At 37.8% G+C, this 23,485-nt stretch overlaps 4 protein-coding genes across 5 annotated transcripts; 2 read left to right on the top strand and 2 right to left on the bottom strand.

Moving 5' to 3' along the window:
- The first annotated feature begins 869 nt into the window (after positions 1–869).
- Positions 870–6,367, top strand: LOC113073250 (dnaJ homolog subfamily C member 5-like). Its single transcript, XM_026246122.1, has 5 exons — positions 870–1,149; positions 2,019–2,141; positions 3,905–4,118; positions 4,739–4,913; positions 6,042–6,367. The coding sequence occupies exons 2-5, from the start codon at positions 2,035–2,037 to the stop codon at positions 6,125–6,127; spliced, it is 582 nt and encodes a 193-aa protein (XP_026101907.1). The 5' UTR covers positions 870–1,149; positions 2,019–2,034; the 3' UTR covers positions 6,128–6,367.
- Positions 6,368–7,661: 1,294 nt separating this feature from the next.
- LOC113073254 (uncharacterized) lies at positions 7,662–9,432 on the bottom strand. The gene is made up of 2 exons (XM_026246140.1): positions 9,279–9,432; positions 7,662–9,169 (listed from the first exon to the last, which is right to left on the bottom strand). The coding sequence occupies exons 1-2, from the start codon at positions 9,279–9,281 to the stop codon at positions 8,042–8,044; spliced, it is 1,131 nt and encodes a 376-aa protein (XP_026101925.1). The 5' UTR covers positions 9,282–9,432; the 3' UTR covers positions 7,662–8,041.
- A 220-nt stretch (positions 9,433–9,652) lies between these two features.
- Positions 9,653–14,159, bottom strand: LOC113073252 (uncharacterized). The gene is made up of 11 exons (XM_026246123.1): positions 13,786–14,159; positions 13,525–13,605; positions 13,293–13,403; positions 13,108–13,185; positions 12,791–12,985; positions 12,234–12,703; positions 11,796–12,123; positions 10,863–11,664; positions 10,530–10,739; positions 9,788–10,201; positions 9,653–9,657 (listed from the first exon to the last, which is right to left on the bottom strand). Exons 1-11 carry the CDS (start codon positions 13,930–13,932, stop codon positions 9,653–9,655), a joined length of 2,841 nt encoding a protein of 946 aa, XP_026101908.1. The 5' UTR covers positions 13,933–14,159.
- A 2,804-nt stretch (positions 14,160–16,963) lies between these two features.
- Positions 16,964–22,511, top strand: LOC113073255 (tripartite motif-containing protein 55-like). Of its 2 annotated transcripts, none has more exons than XM_026246141.1 (8): positions 16,964–17,224; positions 17,542–17,711; positions 18,814–18,991; positions 19,142–19,237; positions 20,163–20,396; positions 20,710–20,732; positions 20,806–20,930; positions 21,763–22,511. In XM_026246141.1, exons 1-8 carry the CDS (start codon positions 17,105–17,107, stop codon positions 21,930–21,932), a joined length of 1,116 nt encoding a protein of 371 aa, XP_026101926.1. In that variant the 5' UTR covers positions 16,964–17,104; the 3' UTR covers positions 21,933–22,511. The 2 variants fall into 2 exon arrangements, with proteins under 2 accessions (XP_026101926.1, XP_026101927.1); XM_026246142.1 differs by having other exon boundaries at positions 18,817–18,991.
- The last annotated feature ends 974 nt before the right edge of the window (positions 22,512–23,485 follow it).

Raw genomic sequence — 23,485 nt, forward strand, 5'->3', positions numbered from 1 at the left:
ATTAAACAGGAAAATATATAGCTGCCTTATAAAGTGTAGGATGGGGGTCACTTGCAGAAGCATGATAATATTTGGGGGTCTATCAAATAGATTAAAACCTATGATTTAGAGCATACTATATTTGTGAGAAAACAAATAATAAAAAATGTGTGGAGAACATTATGTAGCTTATTGAATAAATTATGTTTGATGGCATCTCTGGTCTGGTCACTTTTTCATCATACAATTTACATTACTACTGTACTCCTTAAGAGTTTCAAAATAATGAATGTTTGAAACATAACTTTAGTACAATTTTTTTTGTATTCTAACTTCATGCATTGTCTTGTATTTATTTAAAATGCAATAAAGCTTAAACATAAATTCTCGTTTTTTTAGTTCACAAACACTTTTCAGTTTATTCACAAATATCTTGAAAAAAATTAATCGTTTTTTAGTTTATTTCTACATACAGTAGTAAAATATGGACAACATTGTTCATATTAGCATGCGTAAATATATTGCTGACAACATGCGCGCCTTCTCTGACGTGTGTTACTGTGGAGGTCATTTTGTCTGTTAATTTTGAACACTCATTTTTATTATTTTAGACCAGTATAATTCTAAAAAAAAAAAATCTTCTTTTTTTCTTTAGTTTTTGCTGCACAAGCAATGGAGTTTTGTTGAATATGCATTTAGACGTCACTACGTTTGTCACGCAATGGCATTGAAACCAGCAATTGCAGAAGGACACCACAAGATGGCGATCTTGTATCAGCAAGAAAATGCATCAACTCGCGGGCATTCATGCACGCACACAATGTGAGACTATAGCTAAAAAGTTGTATACACATTAAACCTAACCTTTTATCCTCTCTGTTCCTCATGGTGCAGGTTTAAAAGTCAGTTTACAAGCAAATAACACGGGTTCATCCTTCATCCATCAAACATCTTCCATCACAAGCTTCCACTCTCTGTTCAAGCACCAGGCTCTGAAACCTAATGAACCTTGTTGGTAACCATGTGAAACTGGCCTGAAGTTACCTGAGCTCATGACTAGTTCCATGTATAATTCATCCCCTCAGTAATCTACTCACCTTCAGAGAAGGAATCTGACTCCATTAGACTGTCTACCTGCCCTGGAGAAGGACTTAAGTTTGGAGGTATCAGGTAAGAAAATGAATGATCTTCTGTGGGATTTGGAGCAGTTTTGTAGAAGTGAAGTAATTTTGCTTCTTACTTCTGCAGTCAGCCATTGTATAGCTCAACAGAGATATGAAGGCTGTATCATTTTTAGAACTAGTTAATATTATATGAAGGCTCATTACAAAAGATGGAATTATTCAGGGGGTGGGGGTTGGAGGTTATCAGATAATCCATGTCAATATAAATTCTCTGCAATAACCTTCCAATGGATGTCCTTTCTTAAAAACAGAGAGATTGCTTTTAAATCTATGTAAAAAAAAAAAAAAAAAAATCAACTAGGTCCGGGTTGATGTGGAAAAAGTGACGTTGTAAGTCTCAAACCAAACGTCATTTCCCTGCAAACCCAGAACATTCCCCATTCGTTTTCCTTTTGGGAACAAAATAAAAAAAAGAAAATGTTCTGGGAAAGCGTTGTTGTTTCTTTTTCATCAAAAGCTAACCTTCCCAGAACATTGTAGGGATTTTTTTTTTTTTACACCTTTTGTGACAACATTAAGGGAACCTACACAGAACATGGTTATAAATGGTTATTTTTAGGATTTAGATTTATAACCAAAAACTAACATTCCCAGAATGTTGCAGGGATGTTTTCATGACAACCTTAAGTGAACCAAATCAGAATGTTCCCTAATGGTTATTTTTTACAACCAAGAGTTTTTTGTTTTTGTGACAACCTCATTTTTTCAACCATTATAGCATTCCATAAACATTCTGGGACCCAAAAACTGTTCGCTATAGGTTGTATCTTGTTCGCCACCCAGGCCAGGACAACTGTTCCTGACCTACTGTCTTCTCCAATTTATGAACAGTTTCTTTGTTCTTTTGATGTTAAGGTAATGGTTTAAGATCATGGCTGAACAAAGGCAACGAGCCCTGTCCACATCAGGAGAGGCTTTGTACCAGGTTCTTGGGCTTGACAAGAACTGCACTCATGATGACATCAAGAGATCCTACAGGTAAGACATGATTCACAACCTATTTGTTCCAAGGCGCATTTACTGTACGAAGTTTGGATTCTACTTGGGGTGAACGAGGGAGCAAAGGATAGAGAAGGTGCCAAACTGCGACTCATTCCTCTATAATCTCAGCCTTCAGTTGCACTGGAGCTGCATGAATATAAAATGACTTCCACAAAACTAAAATATTCATTATGCTGAACAGATGGCATCCCTTATTTTACTGGGATCAGGAACGATAAAGGAATCTTAGATACGAGAGCGTGTTCAGGGGTTCACGACGTGTGCATGAGTGATTCTGCACTATAATTTACATAGCTCCATGGAAACGTGCCAACCTTGCCTTTGGTGGTAATATCTAGACGCTTACACCATAAAATGTTGGTTTCACTTGTGAGTCGGTTTAACAAAACGTTATGCTGCAGCAGAGCAGGGCAACCTGGGAAAAATATATACAACATTCATTCTTTGTCATACATAGAGGAGAATGTATATGCAAGACAGTAAATAGTTTTTATTTTCTGTGGCTTCTTAATATATATATATATATATATATATATATATATATATATATATAAATAATTTTTTATACAGTTTTCCAAGGCTGCAATTAATGCACAACCTGTGCTGTTTTTGTGTCTTGTATGCTAAAACACGAAGACGTCAGAGAGCTTCATTAGACACTTTCATTTCTAACACCATACTGATTATAGAGTAATTGTTCTAATTTACACGTTGTTCAAGGAGGCATTTAAATGGTTAGCATTTTAACAGCACTTGTTTGCTGTTAATGAAAATATAATCATCAAAACTCTTGCAGAAGCCATTGTCTTAATCAAACAATAACAAGCAAGCATGCACAAGGCATAATAAATTATAGATTACATTTTTAGTTTTTGGTTCCGCAAAAAAAAAAAAAAAAGGTTATTTCATGTAATGATTTTAAGATTAAAATTCTTTGCTGTTTTTTTTTTTTTTTGTATTAATAGATTTACTCCACACCAAAACTCCTTACCATAAATATTTATAGTTTGCTATCTGATCATCCACAACCATTTTGAGCTCGAGGATATTGCATTTCACAGCATTATAAAATGTCAAACTCTTCCTTATTGCTGCAGAGTGTTTTTTTGCAGAGTTTGGACATGCTGGCAGTCATTCAGAGCAGACCTGAACTGAGTCAGAGACAGAGACGTTTGCAATGCACTGCTGGTTCTAATGGGAAAAATGTCAGACTTGGTGACGTTCCTCTCCTCACCACCCCTCATGTGCAGAGCAGCTTTTGGAGGCACTAATGGGGTCTGCGGTCTTGCCGACACATAGACAGGTCAAGCAGCGTGCGCATAAGACAGCTAGCCGCAAAAGATCACACCCTGCTGAGATCATCAAACAGACAGACAGCATTTTAAACTGGCTCGTGTTAATGAGTCTCCTCTTACTGTGCGCGAGTCCACAAGTATTTGTGTTTCTTTTTTAAGCTAATGGTTGTTTTATGTGACTCTCATTAGGGGAATACAAAGAAAAGAATCACATTCTTGCTGAGATTCTGTATTTCTAAGGTCATTTAAATATACTCCCTGTCAATTACATTGATCTGAGGGTCTTTCAACAACTTTTGTTCTTTACATTTTCATTTCTAAGACTTCTGTATGATCCGAAGGTTGGTTCAGCTCTTTACAGTCAGTTTTTTGAATAAATGTTTCATTTTTAAATGTCCTCCCCTGTTTTTTTTTTTTTTTTTTTTTTTTTTTTTTTTTTCTCAGGAAGCTTGCTTTGAAATATCATCCTGACAAGAACCCCGATAACCCCGATGCCACTGACAAATTTAAAGAGCTCAACAATGCAAATGCTGTGCTGTCTGACGTCACTAAGAGGAACATTTACGACAAGTACGGCTCCCTGGGTCTGTATGTGTCGCAGCAGTTTGGGGAGGAGAATGTGAACACATACTTTATGCTCTCCAGCTGGTGGGCAAAGGTGCGGTATCGCCCCCCCCCCCCTTTTTTTTTACATCAAAATGAAATCTACTCTTGTTGGTGTAATCTACACATTGAATAATATTAATTACATTATAAATTAGTCAAAAATTTAAAAGAGAATTCTATTGGTCATAATAAATTATATTTTTGCATCTTATTATTAATTAAAAAAAAATTGCATCTGCAGCTAACTGGAACAGTGAACATTTACAATGTCATGTTAACAAAGAATATTAAACACTATAACAAATGCATTGCTCATAATCAGTTAATGCATTAACTAAAAGAACCTAGCTGTACCTAGCTGAACCAAGCGTTATCTGAAAAGGTGTATAAAAAGACAGAATTAGACGGAATAAGATCGAATATTGTAATATTAACTCTGAAAGATAAATCATAGAATATTATTGCAAAATGAACAAGTTAATAAAACATTATCCTAATTTATATAAATGCATCTGCTCACTAAATAGTACATTTTTACATTATAGTAAATGATAAGTAAATGATTTAATTTTCTAAAGTAATATTACATGATACAGATACTGTAATGTCTCTATTTTGAATGCATTTGTATCTAAATTAAACCCTGCCTGATTTTGACATTCTCATTTATAGGGTCTGTTTGCCATCTGTGGCTTGCTGACAGGTTGCTATTTCTGTTGTTGTCTGTGCTGCTGTTTCAACTGCTGTTGTGGGAAGTGCAAACCGCACACACCTGGTGAAGAGGACCCGGAGTGCTATGTGTCTCCCGAAGACCTGGAGGAGCAGATCCGCACAGACAACGAGAGAGGTAAGAGGACATGCTGACGTGTTCTTTAGGTGGTCACACACAAGAGAGCACAGAACACACCTCAGTTACTCGACAGCCAGAAGGTTCAACTAACATAATAACTCATCCTACTTACAAAAATAAATAGTTGAGACTTCTGAGCCAGATGTTTGGATATAATACGCTGTTGTTCTGCCAGTGAGCTGTAGGAGGGTTTTTTTACATCTTGTGCTGCAGTCCCTCACAAAAGTGATAATTACAGTCTGAGTCATTTCTCAAAGTGTGTTTGCATACTAGTTTTTTATAGCATTCTCACAATAAAAATAAACAATGTTTTCTTGCCCTGTATTTGAAAGACAGCATGCAAGATGGTACAGACAAAAAAAAGAAAAAGTCGTGTTTTGTCTTAAATTCAAGCTACGTCTGGTAAAAATACACTGTTGGCGAATCAAAATTGACTTGTGCTTCCATTTTGGTTGACTTGTATTCACCTAGACAAGCTGAGAACACGCAGCACACAAGATCCTGCTTTTATATACTAATGAAGTATAGCAGGCACCTGTTTTATAGCATTTATATCTGTGGCCATTAATATTTGTGTGGGCTAAATGCAGAGCATGAACTCTGAGTACACAAGATGAACAAAGGTCTTGCAAGTTTTGAACGACATGAGGGTGAGAAATTAATGACAGAATTTTCATTTTGGGGTGAACTATTCCTTTAAATATTATATACTAGTGCACCATGTAAAAACCTAAAAACATATTTTTGTCTGCTTCATAGCATTCATATTAATGTTTCCTACAATAATGTTTCTTAGACTTCATATCATGCTGAAGTAGTCTTTAAAAATGCACCCCTGTGGTCTCAGAATCAGAAAACTCTCAGCATTAGGTAAGCCAGTGGACAGTGGGCTGCCCTTCAAACCAGTGATACTGAGCCAGCTCAATGAGGTCAGAAAAGCTCAGCCAGCAGGGGCAGGCCAACGGCAGATTGCTGGGACGTCCTTGGAGTGTACAAAACACTTTTCATTTCAGCAGGAAGTTCAATTAGGAGTGTGAAATGGCATGGCATTAGACAGTGTAACCTCTTGTATATTCCATATTGAACATATGTGACCTCTTTTACCGGTGATTTTTGGTTTTCCAGATGGCGACACTCCGATTGTGATGCAGCCAACCAATGCTAGTGAGAAGACCCAGCTGATCGGTGATGGACACAGAACATACACCTAAATGGAAAAAAGTGACGATATATGTTATTTTTAAAATTCTTTTGGAATATATTGGTGTCTTTTACAATATACAGTTTATGTTAGGACTGAGAAAGCTAAAAATACTCAACTTCTTAAGCTTTGTTTAGCCATGCTGTCTGTAAATAACAGATATTATATTATTCTTGTCCTTCTTGTGGAATTAAAACTGATAATGTGATCAAAACTGATGAATGATGCTCCTTTAAATAATATTATGTACACTTAGGGCCTAAATTTACATTTTCCATATAAAATGCAAATCCATTTTTAACAATAAACATAATGTAACATATTTGTCATTCATTCAGTTATTCATTGTGAAAACAATGATTTATTAAGTTAAAAAGTATGAACATGGTTAAAATATAGCATTAACTGCAGTTAGTTCAAATGTATGGGAAGAAGATGGGAAGAAATTTGATTAATTGATTATATATATGTACATCTATATTCATTGTTTTTATATACGGTATGTAAATATATATATATATATATATATATATATGTACGTTATTTTTTCTATACAGAAATCTTACCTGTTCCATACGAATGACTGACAAATATGTAAGACAATAGGTTTATTAGTTTGTCTATGTTAAAAATGTGTCAAGTGAAAAAACATATACAAAACAATTTTTGGAGTGCTTATCTTACAGGTTTTCAAAATATAAATGCTAATATTTCTGTACATTTAACAGTGGTTTTAAACTACCAGGGGTGATTTTATTAATTTTTGAACTATGGGGATAACAACAGTGGGCCCAATATTATGTTGTGTATTTAACTGTTAGATATCTAAATAATTTAAACAACACATTTTATTTACTCTGTGGCAGTACTCTACATGAATATCGATAGGATATTGCTTGTCTTAACAAAAAGAAAGAGAAAACAAGTTTCCTTCGAGCCGGATTCGAACCAGCGACCTAAGGATTACAGTGATTCCGCTACAGTCCTCCGCTCTACCAACTCCGCCAAAGCTGGGGAACAATTGTCTGTATAAGAAGGGGGGGAAGAGGGGAGAGAGAGGAAGAGAAGCGCGAGAAATTCAGGAAATCGTAGGTTCGAATCCACGCTGTCACATAAAGTTATGCGTGTATTTGTTAAAAATCGTAAATCGATTGTTTCGTGTCCAAGTTTGATTTTAAAAGTAATGTATTTGAATTTAATTATTGTTTCATTTCTAAGATTGATTTTGACAGTAATGTTTTTGATTTAATAATTCTTTCGTTTCTAAGATTGATTTTTATTTTATTCTCATTATCATTATCATTAGTCAAAGTGCATTTATTAAGGCAATCATTTCCTGTGGCAGTAGGGACAAAATAACCTCCTTATTACGGCATTCACACTTTATTGTATCATATTACTTACTGCAAAGCTACACGTGACACTGAATTTAACTGTAAACTGAATGTCATTACATTCAATAAAACAAATAAATACAACACACCAGTCAAAGAGAAATATATTTATTAACTATATACATATTTAAAAAAATGTAGGAAAAGTACTAAATTCAATATAAAATTAAGAATTTTAAGTGCACACGCTATATAAAATAAGTACAAAAAAATATATAAATATATACATCAAAATCTACACATTTTGGTATTTTACTTTATACTGCTTCCTCTACACATAAACCTTTCTATAATAATAATAATAATAGTTTAACTTTATTTAATATGTATATATATTTCCATATGTATTATAGTGTATTCACATACATACCCACATGTTTATAATAATAATAATAATAATAATAATAATAATACAAGATAAAAAAAAGTGCACAGTATAACTCTTTAACATTAAATATGGCTGGAAGATAAAAAACAGAACAGATCCAACCAAGAGAACAAAATGAATGTATCACACATAAATAAATGAGTTATCTTCTCATAATCTGTAACCACTGCTCCTTTGTAATTGTTTCTTTATTAGGGCAATATATTTTGCCTTTGTACTGGCTATGGCCAGTTTCTTGAGTACGAAATTGGCCACACTTTCTGCACGAATTTGCTTTTACAGTGCGATTGTACGATCGTTTGGTTGGAGTGGCTGTGTCATTTGCAGGTGGCTCAGAGGAAATTGCTCCAGGGTTAATGGTGGAAAATGGGGCTGGGCAGGGCACCAGAAACATCTGAGACACAACAGGGGCAGTGGGTGTGTCAGGAACCAATGGGTGTGGTGCTGTCGGCCTGGGACAAATTGTCCTTAGCTGGCTGGACGTGGCTGAACGCTGAGGGTGTACGGCTGATGGCCAGATTGAAGTTGCTGTGGCAGATGTACAGGTAGCTGAGGGCGCAATCTTTCTAAACTTTGTCTTTGCCTGTCCAGCTGTGTCTGGTGGCATCTGGTAGGTATGCAACTGGTGGCTATATTGTGGAGGCACAACAGGCTGTACTCGTGCTGGAGGCAAAACATCCAAAGCCACTGGACGTGCCTCTGGAAGGTCCAGCCCTTGCAACAGCAAGGAGACCTCCTGACCCTTTAAACGGTTATTGTGCCATGTCGTAAGGGTCCTCTGATTTACCTCAACTAGCTGAAGGGTTGTGTCACTCATCACCGTTCCATTGCTCAGGATTAGCTGCCGAATTTTTCTGTAATCACGAAGAATGAGATCCCATCTAGACAGACATTCTGTCCGCTGTTTCTTGGGGCTTCGGTGGATGTTACATAACCTTATGAAAATCATTTCAACAAGGCGACAGCAATTAGGCCACTGTGCTGGAGAGCCGCTAGAACCCAAAACACACCTTTTTGTGCTGTCGACACCAGGAGTGAAGACAGCTTTCTTTTTTGGGGACCTAAAACGTCCTGTAAGTAGCCTGTCTTGATGACGAGCAGCATACACCACCCTGTCTTTATCAAATTTGTCCAGGTTCTGCCACAGACCCACAATGGTCGCAACTTGTTGGTTGGTAAGTGTGAGGCTTGTCTGTGTGCGCAGCTCCACCAGACACTCTGCCAACGCATCCACCCGGTCCATTCCAGGAATGCAGTGTTCGTCAACAGCCTGGAAATATATAACTGTTGGTTAGGTATTTACATGCTGTTAAGTAAGTTTACTGCTTAATGGCAGATAACTAAATGAGTGACAATTCGTATAGAAAAGGAAATTTTACCATTGCTGAGGGCACTGGTGTATCTAAAGGATCCTGGACACTGGGTACTGGTGCAGCTGAAGGAGCCCGGACTCTGAGCAGTGGTGGAGCCTGGACACTGGGCAGTGGTGGAGTCTGGACACTGGGCAGTGGTGCAGCTACACTGGGCACTGGTGCAGCTGAAGGAGCCCGGACTCTGAGCAGTGGTGGAGCCTGGACACTGGGCAGTGGTGGAGTCTGGACACTGGGCAGTGGTGCAGCTACACTGGGCACTGGTGCAGCTGAAGGAGCCCGGACTCTGAGCAGTGGTGGAGCCTGGACACTGGGCACTGGTGCAGCTGAAGGAGCCCGGACTCTGAACAATGGTGGAGCCTGGACACTGAGCAGTGATGCAGCTACACTGGGCACTGGTGCAGTTGAAGGAGCCCGGACTCTGAGCAGTGGTGGAGCCTGGACACTGGGCAGTGGTGGAGTCTGGACACTGGGCAGTGGTGGAGTCTGGACACTGGGCAGTGGTGGAGTCTGGACACTGGGCAATGGTGGAGTCTGGACACTGGGCAGTGGTGGAGTCTGGACACTGGGCAGTGGTGGAGTCTGGACACTGGGCAATGGTGGAGTCTGGACACTGGGCAGTGGTGGAGTCTGGACAATGGGCAGTGGTGGAATTTTGACACTGGGCAGTGGTGCAGCTGTAGGAGCCTGGACACTGGGAACTGGTGCAGCTGGTAGAACTGGTGGACCTGAAAGGACTAAGTCATCTGATGCCACAAGATTTGCCACTGTGGCTTCCTCTCCAAAGAAATCAATGAAACCCTCATCCTTTTCCACTTGCTCCTCCACATCTATCTCCTCCAGCAATTGAGAGGTCCTATCAGAGGTAGGGCACATGTCCTCCAGGGGCTGACTATTCTGCCTCAACAAGTACTGTACTCCAATGAGCTCCCCTGAGGAAATATTTGTAACAGGAAACATTTTTAATGGAAATTATGCAGAAAGGTTTATTTAGAAATGCAGTAAATATTTTGTTGTCCACTTCTGTATGAACAATATATATCTAATTCAGAGGGTATCATAAAAAGACAGGATTACTCTATATTCTACTATGTATTTTATTTTCTGCCCTGAAACCTAGAACACAGAATAATGTATAAATATTCTGGTAGTATAATTTTTCTCTGATATGTCAAAATTACATTATTATTGTCCAAAAGCACTTGTAATTTTACCAAAAACATGCTACATCATGAGCTGCATTTATCAAAATATTTTTACCTGTGTATACTGCAGGTGGAGTGAAGCTAGGGACCAATTTCCTGCCATACAACTTATTGTAGTTCTCATTGACAGAGTAAACCAGCTCCCCTGTGTAAGAGCGCAGAGTTGAACCTCCATCTGCAACAGCAGCTTCAGCCCGGTCCTGATTCCAGCGTAATAAACCTTCCAGGAGATAAATCTGGAAGTTCAGGCTGTTTGCGCTGTTCCCTAGAAAAAGAAATAGAAAGCCAAATATTGCTTTGAGAAAATGCAAAACATAAAATTTAATCTGCAAATATCTTGATAAACAGGAATTAGTGGCAAAATGTGGTATATTCTGACATGACAAACCTGGAATAAATCTGTTTAGGTGGCAGTGAAATGATTCCAGGGATGTGGAGCCTCTGGCACAACGATAAGTTTTTAGAACCACCCCACCCTTGCTTGTAGTTCCAGTTTCAGTATAGAGCGGCACATTTGGAGGGTCTTGGATACAGGTGATGTGCCGCCTCTGGACATTCCAGATGTGCTGCATTCTCACACTGTCAAGTAGAGGAACACCAAGAGCATCATTCCCCTTGCCACCCATGAGCTCTCTGATGAGCATATCAAGGAGGCGGAAAGTGGTTTCTTCTCCCCGTGTTCTCCTCCTGCAGTGCTGGAGCAGCTCAGCTTTAGTTAAATGATGGTCCAGTTCTGCCTCCGACAGAGTAGGCCAGCCCTGTTGGATGAGTTGCTCCCTTTTGGCCTGTCTCAGCAGAGTGAGATCCCCTGCATCCCACTCAAAAATACAGGATGACAGCCTTGCCATAAAAGTAGGGTACAACTGGTGGGCGTCAGTGGTGCACCCTACTGCCAGACGTCGCATAAAATGCCAAATGTCTAGGCGGACGATGACATCTGGCCAGCCGCTGAACCGCCTCTTCAATTTAGTCTCTCCCACTTTCTTGCAACAATCACAGTCCACATAAATGATAGTGGGAGGATCAACACCAGCACTCCGGTATCGCTCCATGAGCCCTGCAGCCATGAGGTCTAACCCAGCCCCTTCATTCGCAGTCAGGACACTCATCAGCACCTGACCTATCTCATTGCCCACTGAGGTAAGCCACTGTGCTGTGCCTTTCGCAGGCCCGCTCAACTTCTTGGTGATCTGAAAGAAACAATAAGCATAGCAAATAATACAACATGCATCCAAATCAGTTACACTGAAAAAAATAAAGCTCTCTTGGTCTAACAATACATTATAGATAAGGGTACAGTCAATTAAGCAGCTTATCTGACCTTCTTAGTTGAATCCATTTTTAAGATTGATCCATACGTGGATGTTATGCTGGCCTTTATGTGATCGAGCCTGTTGAGAATGTCCTGACTATATACAGTGAGGAGCCATTTGTAGCTGGGTACTGAAGCAAGTGGTGGTGGCTCCTGGAAGTGCAGCGGATGCAGGCCACGATTATCAAAAAAGGCCACACACTCTGATGTGTACCGAAGCGCACGTTTCAACCACTCCTCACTGTGGTTCTCTCTCAGCTGGCCGATGATCCTCACTGGGCCATTCCCCATGCCCCTCTCACGCAGCAAGCGAAGAACCCGAATGTCACAGGCATACCTTGGAAAAAAGCATTCATTTAAGTATCTTATTATAAGGTATCTAATTATTGTAGGAAATATTTATCAGAAAGGGTAGCACATAAGTGAAAATGACTGCAAAATAATTACTTGCGTGTGAGGATGACCCTGAATTCAGATCGATGGGCCAGGTCCAACTGCTGCAGCACAGCTTGACTCCAGGACAGATAGCTGGTTCTACACCTGGTGCAGATCAGGGTCTCTGTCACCAGGTTGTAGTATCTGTCAATGTCTAACACCTGTCGTACCCTCCTGTGCAGTCCACCACCACACAGCTGTTGCCTGGCACAGGCAGGGTTAGTACACTGGAGCCGCACCTTCCACAGCTTATATGGCATCCAGAGCAAGAGACGCTGTGAAAAAAACCTATCAGGTGTTGGAGCTTGGTGGTACAACAGGGCTGGTGGTGGGGGGTGATACCACAACTGTAGGTTTTCACGCAGCTCCAGCTTTCCCTTTGCACCAACCCTAAAAAGTGCTTCTGACACCCACTTCTGGTCTTGCTGTGGCATTGTCTGTGGCCACAGAAGGGGGAGATCTTCTGGCTGAGATGAGACCTGCTGATATTATAAAAAACACTGGTTTAAATAAAAGCTAAGAGAGCATTAAATGATGAAGACATGTATATATTTTGAATGAGATCTTACTGGGCTCCTCACAACAGTATTCTCAGAAACAGTTGATGGCGTTGCTGTTTTTTTGATGCGTTGTGAACTCTGAGGTGGAGGAAGGAAGAAGGAAGAGGAGGACTGGATGACGGGCTGATGAGGTTTGGGGGATGGAGGAGGATGAGGATCAGAGGGTGGACATGAAACTGTAGCTGAACTGGAGTGCTCTAACATCTGTGGAGTCAAACATTATGAATAATTTATTAAGGGGATTGCCATGTTTTTAATACATTAAAATTACATAGTGATAAAGTCATGATGACATTATAAAAGTCTTGATGTCTTTTAATATTAACCTGAGAGGTTTTCCTCTGGGTGCTCAAATTAGGTTTTGCTGCTGCCACATGTGAGCCTCCAAACCTTGACTTTTCAAACTAAAAAGATTTGTCATGGTTAGTGATAACAAAACCCTAACACTATAGTTAAAGGTTGAGATGTTTCAGTATCTGCAGTGATGCATGCAATAGTGTGGTCTGCTTACCATTGACAATGTCAGTTTAGGTCTCTTTGCAGGACATGACACATCGCTGACAGAGGGTGTGCTTTGGGCCGGGGTGCTCTGTGATGCTTCCCCTGTGACTGGTGGATGAACCTGTGACACATGCATAAAGTACAAAACAGTCTTCCTAATGTGATTTTAGATATAAAGACACATTGATGTTGCAAACACATCTATCTATTTATGCAACTTGAACCAGGCTAATTGAAGTTACCTTGTGAAAGCCACAAATACATGTCTGAGCTTCCTTCAGAAGAGTGGTCTGTCCCCTCATTTGCAGAGGGCACTTTTCTATCTGTGAACATGAATTATACCTCTGACACTGGATCTCAAAACAGCAATAAGTCATCATAATTATATCAATATAACATTGTATTTACATGTAATTACTTAACCATACACATAAATAAAAATACCACAATGTATTGTCAAAAAAGTTTGTTAGTTTGCCCATGAATCTAGCTGCATAACTTACCTTCTGATACATCTCATGCCATCGTTTTTGTCGGGGAGAAGGTCTATTCCCCTGTGTAGATGGCCAAACTCCTGTTTGGGCAAAACTCTCCAGACGCGCAAGCCATTCAGCATTACTCATGCCTTTGTGAGACTTAGCTGAAGCCATGTCGTTGCCTGAAACACTACATAACACGTTACACTAACTGCCATTGTAGCCTGTAGCATTTACCCTCCTGTTGTGTTCATTTCATGATAGCTAGTTGTGTTCCTGGTCCAGAACGACCGCCATATTATAGCAGATTATAAGTTCATTATAATACACATATTATCTTACATATAACATGTTGTGATTTATTTATTTATTATTTAATGCCATGTCAGCAGCAGGGGCTATATTCATGCCAAGAGGAAACATTTCAATTGCACAATTCAGTCATATATATAATGTCAAAACAATTATATAACATTTATATATATATATATATATATATATATATATATATATATATATATATATATATATATATATATATATATATATATATGTTTGTATGTATGTGTGTATGTTTGTACAAATATAAAAAAATACATATAATAAGATTATAACAAGAATAAAAGTATAAGAACAATTACATAGAGTCTTAACAAGTTGTGATAGATCTTTCTATTATGGCTGTATGTCTCAATGACCTAGGCTCATACAACACGTTTATGAGTATAAATAAATAAATAAATATATAGCATTATGGATTAATTTGACTAAAACAAATACTCAGATTAAACATATTGTGGTCTTTCAACTGTGTCCATGTGATAAGGGCATGAACCTGAATGTATAAACTTATCCATTCACTTCTTTTGACTGGTCATAACATATGTACAAACATATAACATACGTGTAAAAGTTAAACAAAACATTAACATTTTCCAAATTTATTTTGTGTGTTCAAATGCCGCATTTGGAAAAAGCTGTGGAACCTTATTACAATTAAATAAAAAGCATTTTTTTTTTCATTGAGAAAACTTGTTAATCGGTTAAATTCGACATATTTACAGTTACGTTAGCTCCGGTCGTAATAGTATTTACACATCAGTGACAGTTGACGTTACGTAGTATCAAGCGGTAATCATAGGCTAATTTACATGGCCAATCTTGCTATTCCTAAAGAACAAAAATCCTAAACCATTTCATTCATATCAAGATATAAATAACATACATGAGCGGAATGTAAATAATTTAACGTTACCTGAGCGGAGATTACATGCAATTGGCGAGGACGTGCGTGATTGGTGTATGAGAAATAGACCTTGCCATTTCATTGGACGCGGAAAAATAGAGATCGCAACGTGATTGATTTATAAAAGATAGAAGTCGTAAGGTGATTGGTTTTTAAAAGATAGAAGTCGTAACGTGATTGGTTTTCAAAAGATAGAGGTCGTAACGTGATTGGTTTTCAAAAGATAGAGGTCATAACGTGATTGGTTTTTAAAAGATAGAAGTCGGCATACTATTGGATTAATTTTACAGACTTGTGGTTGTCAGGTACCGCCAATCGAAGGAACTCAAATATCCGCGTCAATTTTAAGGATTTTAAAGGAGACCTTTAGAAGAAAATACCTTTGGTTTTTTACCATAATTTGACAACGTGTCATTTACTCTATCTAAGCCATAATTTGACAACGTGTAATTTACTCTAAGCAAAAATCCGTAACACACGCTAGTAATCGATAGATTATCGTTTCATAATAACAAAACTGAAAAGCGAAAATAATGTAACCGAATGTTCAACATTAGTCTACTGAGGCTAACGTTAAGTGAAAAATGTCAGATGCATTGATACAATTACAGTAACGTTACATGCCATGGTAATAATAAAACCAATAAGAATAAATTTGCATATGAAAAAACGTGTATTGCGCTACGGTATAAAACACACGAGTTACACTAACTCGTGAGTTATTTTATTTTATTTTATTTTTTACTGGTAAGTTTCTTGAAAAGACCTTTGCTAAAGTTGCTAAATGAGTCTACAGGCAATGTGGAGACATTAAACGTCATCACGCCGATCAGATGAGTTTACAGTATTTTCCAATTGTAGTATAATCAGTGGTTGATATAAAGTACTTGAAAGACACAGTTGTGTAAAAGTAGATATCTTACCAGAAAATGACTTAGGTAGACGTTGAAGTCACCGTTTAGAATATATCTTTTGTGAAAGTTTGTAAAAGTATCTGATATTGTGCATGAAAAGTGCTTATTAAAGTGATATTTAGATGTATTTATGATAATGTATCTCAGAAGAGACATTTAACCTACAGTTACAAATGCATAAATACTGTTGTTTTAACCACAGAACGCTGAATACTGATATTTGAAAAAAAAAAAATCGAAATATGAAATTAAAACCGCCAGTAGTTGGCAGGAAGTGGATGTTAATGAAAGAGTCATTGAGATTCAACCAATTTATTAAAACAGCTGATTCATTCAGGACAAAGTATTTGACTAAGCATTTGTTACTGATAAGTGATTCGAATCGTTCCTTCAACTGATTCTTTTTCAAAAAAGCAGTGAACACCATACATTGCTCAGAGACGCAAAACGGCGCTGTGATCTTTGTTTGGAAACAAAGGCAATAGAGAGTTTGACTCCTAACCCTAGGGTTGTGGGTTCGAATCTCGGGCCGGCAATAACACGACTTAGGTGCCCTTGAGCAAGGCATCGAACCCCAAACTGCTCTTCGGGCACCACAGCATAAATGGCTGCTCAGTGCTCCGGGTGTGTGGTAATGTTATCATTACAAGAACACTTACCATATCATAGAATTCAAGAGGATACTCTGTATATTGCATAATACTTCGCTACGTTACAAAACTGAGTAGAATTTGTAGTAGCCTATATTGTTGTTAAACCTTTTTTTGTGCTTTGATAAGTCTTTGATCTTCTCATAAAAGCAAAAATACTAAAATTATAATCATACTTAAATCGTATTTTTATGCAGAATATGTAATATTTTTATTATCATTTATTTAATCAACGGTTTTTTTTTATCTTTTCTGTTTTTACTGTGTTTAAGAGATGCACGTTGAGTCAACCGTATCATTTTCATATTTGGGCAAGTAAACATGGCAACCTCTGACGTGCAGTTTCTAAAAACAGCGCTCAGCGATAGTGGGCCTAGGCGTGGGGGAATGCCAAGCCTCATTATAGAGGCTACAGACAGGCGGTTGGGCAATGGAGAGGGCCTGATTTCACCCCGTGTACAAGAACTGGGGCAATTTAATTTTCTCAGTCACAAACGGTCTCATTCTCAATTTAAGTCGTTGCTCATCAAATCAGGATGGACAGCTTGGAGAAGCAGCTTATTTGTCCCATTTGTCTGGAAATGTTCACGAAACCGGTTGTGATTCTTCCTTGTCAACACAATCTTTGCCGGAAATGTGCCAATGACATTTTCCAGGTACAGTTTCAATTTTTCTTTTGTTTATTAACAACATTTATCACAGAAATATTGATATACCCTATTTTAGAAAAAAAAAAACTGTTTTATTTATGGGTGGATGTTTTTAGAACCTTAATTTAGTTATATTAATTGTTGTATTTTACTGTAGCCTAATATTTAGTCTAATATAGTGTTGCTTCACCTCAATCGCCTTTTTTATTTAAACACAGACTATTTGTGTTCTACCTAAAGCTAAAATACATATTTGTAAATAAACATTAATCACTAAAAAATAAGGAGTTTTGTCCATTTGCTGTCTCAAACTTCCTATCCAGTCCTCAAATCCATACCTTCCCACCAGAGGAGGCACAGTGACGTCAGGTGGCCGTTTCAGGTGTCCATCCTGCAGGCATGAAGTTGTGCTGAACCGCCATGGGGTCTACGGTCTGCAGAGAAACCTTCTGGTGGAAAACATCATTGACATGTACAAGCAGGAGTACATCAGGTTAGACCTGATAAACAAAACCCCCCCCTGAGTTATAATCTCAACAGCGTTTTGGAATTATTGTATTCTAATATAATGAAATAACAAATAGATATTGGTTATAAATGCTGCTGGTTAGGAGTCAATAACTTCTTCCTATTCATTTTTCTTTAGTCTGGAGCTCTGTAGACTAAAACATTTAATCAATTAATGTCTAAACTAATGTGATTTCTATTAATAGGCTATAATTTACAGACTGAAGCCCATTTCCACCACATAAGAAATGCTTTGGTAAATCATAATTATAAGAAGATTATAAAATGTAACATAACTGGCCTTTTTTAAATTTCTGATATAATAATTACTTTTTGTTGTTGTTGTTGTTGATATACGCATGATTACTTTTCCTGTGTGGTGGGCTTCCAAATGGGCTTGTCAAAATTTGTAAAAACTTTTTTAATGTAATTGCATATTATATTATATTTTTATTGATTACCAAAACATTTTTTCTTATGTGTTGGAAATGGGCTTCCATAGTTACCTCTATTGTAGAGGTAATAATCTTTTGGCCTTTAAGTAAAGTGCATGAAGAAACCTTTTTTCATTAAAGAAGAAAAAAGAAAACAAAAAAAGAGCAGACATCCTTTTAAGAATGAAATTCCCCAAGGCTGAACGATTAAGTTCTCCACCACCCTGTCACTTTGCATCCCACTTAAGCGTTTCACTTTATGAATTCAAAAACAGCTTTTGAATGAGAGGTTCATGTTTAAATCTCTATAAATCAGTGTTTTTCACTGCAAAAGACAGATTACCTAGCGTCCATGTGTCTCCCAAGACCTGAGACTCGGACAGACCAGAAGGCTAAGGATGACAGTCAGCTGGCAGCAAATTTATTTTTAGTTCCACCAGTCAGTGTTGAATCTCTTAGGCTACCTGACACACATAACAAACCTTCAATATGTCCATCTGAACTCTAAAGTTATTTCATTAGGCATTAATTTGAAGTCCTGTCCACATCTGAGGCAAAAGCCGAAAGGCATTGAACCTTAGAATCTGTTTTATTAAATACTGTTTAACCTCAGATGTCAGACTTTGATACTCATGGATCTGTTATTCTCCACAGCAGCAGACCTTCTCCTGAACAGAAAGCTGACCAACCGATGTGTGAAGTCCATGAGGATGAGAAAATCAACATTTACTGCTTGAGCTGCTGCGTACCCACTTGTTCTATGTGTAAAGTGTTCGGCGCCCATAAGGACTGTGAAGTGGCCCCTCTTAACAGTATTTACCAGACGCAAAAGGTAAAACTCTTGCGCTTTCCAGGCATATGAATATTTTATGTTTGTCTGCATAAATACGCCAGAGTTTGCGTCAGTGTGTATGTGCTTGTGTGTGCAGCATATATTTTTACAGTTGTGTGTTAATATGCTTACGCACGTCCTCATCTCCAGACAGAGCTCTCGGATAGAATAGCAATGATGGTGGGCAATAATGACAGAATCCAAGGCATCATCAGTCAGTTGGAGGAGACCTGCAGAAGCATAGAGGTTAGTCACCCTGTGTGGGGGCTTCTCCCTCCCCAAAGCCTGGAATAAGAGCAGGATTATTGATGAGGAATGTAAGAACGCTTCCTCTGACAATAGATACACACGCTTTGGCATCGACGAGCCAGGCAGGCAGGAAGCTGGATTCTCTCCAGACCTCACAGTTGCATTCACAGAGGCTCCATGATTGACAAGCAGGCAGAAATGAGCCATCTCTGTTGTTGAGCATATGGCTTCTCTGACGGAAAGTCATTGTGAACAAGGTTGAGGGTTAGATACGGTCGAAGAAAGGAGCAGGCAGTCAAACTATTGATTTACAGAGTGCATTTACACATAAACCTTATTCTTAAATTGTGGTGGTCTATAGTTAGCGATTTACATCAAACATTATGGCTGTGTTCCAGTCGTCCAATAATAGCCTATAAAGTGGCATTTTTCTTTCGTAAAATATTATATGATCATGTGCTACATACCGCTTACATAGAGATCTTAAGATTTTTATAAAGAAGTCTCTTAGGCTCACATAGGCTGCAATTATTTGAAGGAAAATACTGTGATATTGTAAAATATAATTACAATTTAAAGCAACTATTTTCTATATTCATATATTTTAAAATGTAATTTATTCATGTTATGGCAAAACTTCTTCATTTTTAGCAGTCATTACTCCAGTTTTCAGTGTCACATGATCCTTCAGAAATCATGCTGATTTGCGTTTTAAGATACATTTCTTCTTATTATTAATGTTGAAAACAGTTGAATCTTTGATACAGTTTCTTCAGGATTCTTTGATTAGAATAGAAAAAACAACAGATTTATTTAAAGAACTGTGCAACATAATATCTTATATATGTATATATATATAAGTATAAATATAATAAATATAATACATTTTATTTTGATTTACTTTTTTTTAAAATATTTATAGGAAAATGGCAGGCGACAAAAATCCAAGGTGTGTGAAAAGTTTGACCATTTGTATGCCATCCTGGAGGACAGGAAGAGAGAGATGAATGTGAAAGTTAACGCTGAACAGGAAGAGAAACTCAATTATATACGTCGGCTCACAAGGAAGTATGGAGATCACCTGGAGTCTATGGCCAAAATCATGGAGACAGGAATCCAGACACTGGAAGAACCTGAGATGGCTGTTTTCTTACAGGTCCTCTATCCCTACAATAGATTATAGATACAGAGCTAACACAATCATGGATTTTTGTATTATTCGTTTTATAAGGCACAATTTATTTAAAGGGACAGTTCACCCAAAAAAGAAAGTTCTGGCATTAATTACTTAATTACTTAAATCCATGAATTTAAAAGACTGGCATGGAAATCCATGTCAGCGCTGAATGATGTACATAAAAAAAGATTGATAAAATTTGTGGGAACCCTGTAGAAATTAAGTATATTTAATACATAATTTGTTTTATCTGAAATAAAAAATCTCTTTTTCTTTCACACATGCCGTACAGAATACCAAACCCCTCTTGCAAAAGTAAGTGTTGATCCTTTCTGCAACATTAATGTGTATTTTGAACAAACACACAAATTGATTTCTTATTGGCTAGAATTGCAGAGGCATCGAATACCTCGCACCTGGAGAGAGTGGAGCGTGGCTATGAGAACATGGATCATTACTCTGTGAGCTTCAAAAGAGAGGGCAGGGCTCTACGTAATATCGACTTCGCCAGAGGTACAACTCACCTGAAATGCTCATTAAGCTGATTCAACTTTGACTATCAACATGTGTTGGTCTAAATCAAGTTAGCTTGTTGAATTGATTTTGAAAATAACGTTTTCATGTGCTATTTAGAAGCCTCTAAAGCATGTTTTCAAATCGTGACTCAATGAGTAGCCAGTTCAAAAGCCAGCCTTGCTATTCAGTATATTCATCAGATTTGTCAGTTAATTTACTAAACTCCATCAGAAGCATGGTGTAAAAACTGTCAGTATTGTATATACTCAGTATGAGGTTGATGGTATCTTCATATTATATATTATATATATATAATATAAATGAATACATGTAAATATTTTCAAAATATATTCTGTATGTGTGTGTATTTATGTATACATAATTATATACAGTGCACATACATATAGTATATAGACAAAAAAGTTTATTTTGGATGTGATTAATAAATCATTTGATAGCACTAGAAGAAATATATCAATGAATTTTGATGTGAGATGACAACACGCAGTGAACTTCTTAACCGGAGGAAGCGTTATTATGTATTATAGACTGGTATTTTGGCCCGTTTAAAATTAAAACACTTATTTGGATTATTTCTTACAAACACAGCTTTTCACTTCAAAAGATGTTAACCCATAGACTGCAGTCATGTGGATCATTCAGTTCAGAGGATCTATTGGTGAGCAAGTGATGTAATGCTAAATTTCTCCAAATCTGTTACGATGAAGAAACAAACTCATTTAAATCTTAGATGGCCTGAGGGTGAGTAAACTTTCTGCACATTTAGATTTCTGGGTGAACTATTCCTTTAAACTTTCATTGTTTGCAGATGATGATGATGATGAAGAGGAGGAGGACGAGGAGGAGGTGGCTGTCGATGCAGACAGCCGGGCAGGGCAAACAGCCTCGGGAGAAGTGGACTCACTGAACGAAGAAGCCCTTCCGCCCCTTCTTCCCCCACAGCCCCTGAGCACATGCAGACCCGGCACATCATCCTAGCTTCACAAAGTGCAAATGTCAACACAAAGTGATCCAGCGTTCATTTTTTGCAAGCTGTTCAAAACAATATGGACACCTACAGTTTGAAAACAGACTATTTTACCAGTGCTGGTACTGTTTCTGTTTCAGTAGCTGCTTAAGAAAAGTCACTAGATGACTAAATATAATTGGAGATGACTTAAGAAACCCTTCCAAGATTTGTGGTGTTGTTTACTGCGTAGGGAGTGTTCGCGTGGTATTTCATTGCAGTTGGCACGGCAGTGGTATTTGAGTTATGAATGACATGATTCACTTTAAATGTTCCCTGGATTTCATATTTATAAACATCAACGTCAAATAAAAGGTTACCCTCGTGAGTGTAATCATTTGTAACAGATTTAATTCAAATCAACATCCAGTGCAGTTCCAAAAGCATTGATGTATCACATATACAGCAGATGCCTTATCTACATGAAGAAACATCCGTGGAAGTAATCGCCTCATCTCTTTGCTCACAGGATTGTCTTCCCCTGGTCTTAGAGTAGGCGAAGAGTAAACAAGTGATGTTCGCACATCTCGGTGGTCGAGCTGAAATAACGATGCCAGGACATTGCGCAATGCATATATTCTGGCCCAGTGGAGGGTGAGCAGTGACAGGATGTGCTTCTGTTGCTGGCTTCACACAGAGAACGGCTACAACCAACTTAATGAGGTCCAGGGAGCACAACCCCAAAACAACACTCGGCTCAGCATGTGTGGCTTCCACCTTTGCAATGAATGAATTAGTCGAAGTGACATGCACTCTGTGGTGGCTACAATAAAAACATAAGGTTGAAATGTTCTGAGTGCCTGTTAGTTCACATTTGAGTTATTGATTGGATTTGGATGTGCTTCAGCCGTACACTTAGGACATGGTTCGGTGAAGTACACCCAAGATCTCCAGTTTGCTGTAGAATGAGTCCACCAACTTCATCAGCTATTTTTTTTGCTGTGAAAAGTTTCAGTCAGCACCAGTGTTTATACTGTATTTGATAATAAAGACACAGTGCAAAGTCCAGGAAAAATTCTATTTTGATGTCTTTTTTTGAAAACGTACATTAGTGGCATTAAACGTCAGCAAGTACATTGATTTAATGAGTCAATTTATATGTGCAAAATACTCTTGAGAAACTTGTATGTTTATGATTATTTTTGAGCTTGCTTTTAGGTTCCATTTTTTGAAGGTAGGTGGTAAAAATTACCTTCTTGTGATATAAGATCATGTTTACCCTTTTGATTGTAATTAATAATTATAGATTCATATTGTATATGAAGAATTGTTCACCCTTGGTTAAACCACTCGGGAACAAGATGCTTTGTCTGTCAATTCATTCTGGATTACCCTAATTTATTGATTCTAAATGTTAAATTTGCAGACATATTGAAAACATGTTCATTCATTGATACATGCATCTGTTTACGTGATGACTGTGAAATATAAGTAGAGTTATTTTATTATTTTAATCACTTTTTCATGCCATAATCTAGACAACAGTGGTCAAACTGGCTTTCAAAGTTTTATTGAAAAATATAAA

Source organism: Carassius auratus, unplaced genomic scaffold, assembly GCF_003368295.1.
Source record: "Carassius auratus strain Wakin unplaced genomic scaffold, ASM336829v1 scaf_tig00011703, whole genome shotgun sequence".
Lineage (NCBI taxonomy): Eukaryota > Metazoa > Chordata > Actinopteri > Cypriniformes > Cyprinidae > Carassius > Carassius auratus.

Bases quoted from the DNA above. Each gene is read 5' to 3' on its own strand.
- LOC113073250 (XM_026246122.1), top strand. From the start codon at position 2,035: ATGGCTGAACAAAGGCAACGAGCCCTGTCCACATCAGGAGAGGCTTTG. The intron at 2,142-3,904 runs GTAAGACATGAT...TTTTTTTCTCAG, and splicing joins GACATCAAGAGATCCTACAG to GAAGCTTGCTTTGAAATATC. The intron at 4,119-4,738 runs GTGCGGTATCGC...TCTCATTTATAG, and splicing joins TCTCCAGCTGGTGGGCAAAG to GGTCTGTTTGCCATCTGTGG.
- LOC113073252 (XM_026246123.1), bottom strand. From the start codon at position 13,932: ATGGCTTCAGCTAAGTCTCACAAAGGCATGAGTAATGCTGAATGGCTT. The intron at 13,404-13,524 runs GTAACTTCAATT...CATGTGTCACAG, and splicing joins GTATTTGTGGCTTTCACAAG to GTTCATCCACCAGTCACAGG. The intron at 13,186-13,292 runs GTAAGCAGACCA...AAATCTTTTTAG, and splicing joins CTAAACTGACATTGTCAATG to TTTGAAAAGTCAAGGTTTGG.
- LOC113073255 (XM_026246141.1), top strand. From the start codon at position 17,105: ATGGACAGCTTGGAGAAGCAGCTTATTTGTCCCATTTGTCTGGAAATG. The intron at 17,225-17,541 runs GTACAGTTTCAA...CTTCCTATCCAG, and splicing joins GTGCCAATGACATTTTCCAG to TCCTCAAATCCATACCTTCC. The intron at 18,992-19,141 runs GTAAAACTCTTG...CCTCATCTCCAG, and splicing joins GTATTTACCAGACGCAAAAG to ACAGAGCTCTCGGATAGAAT.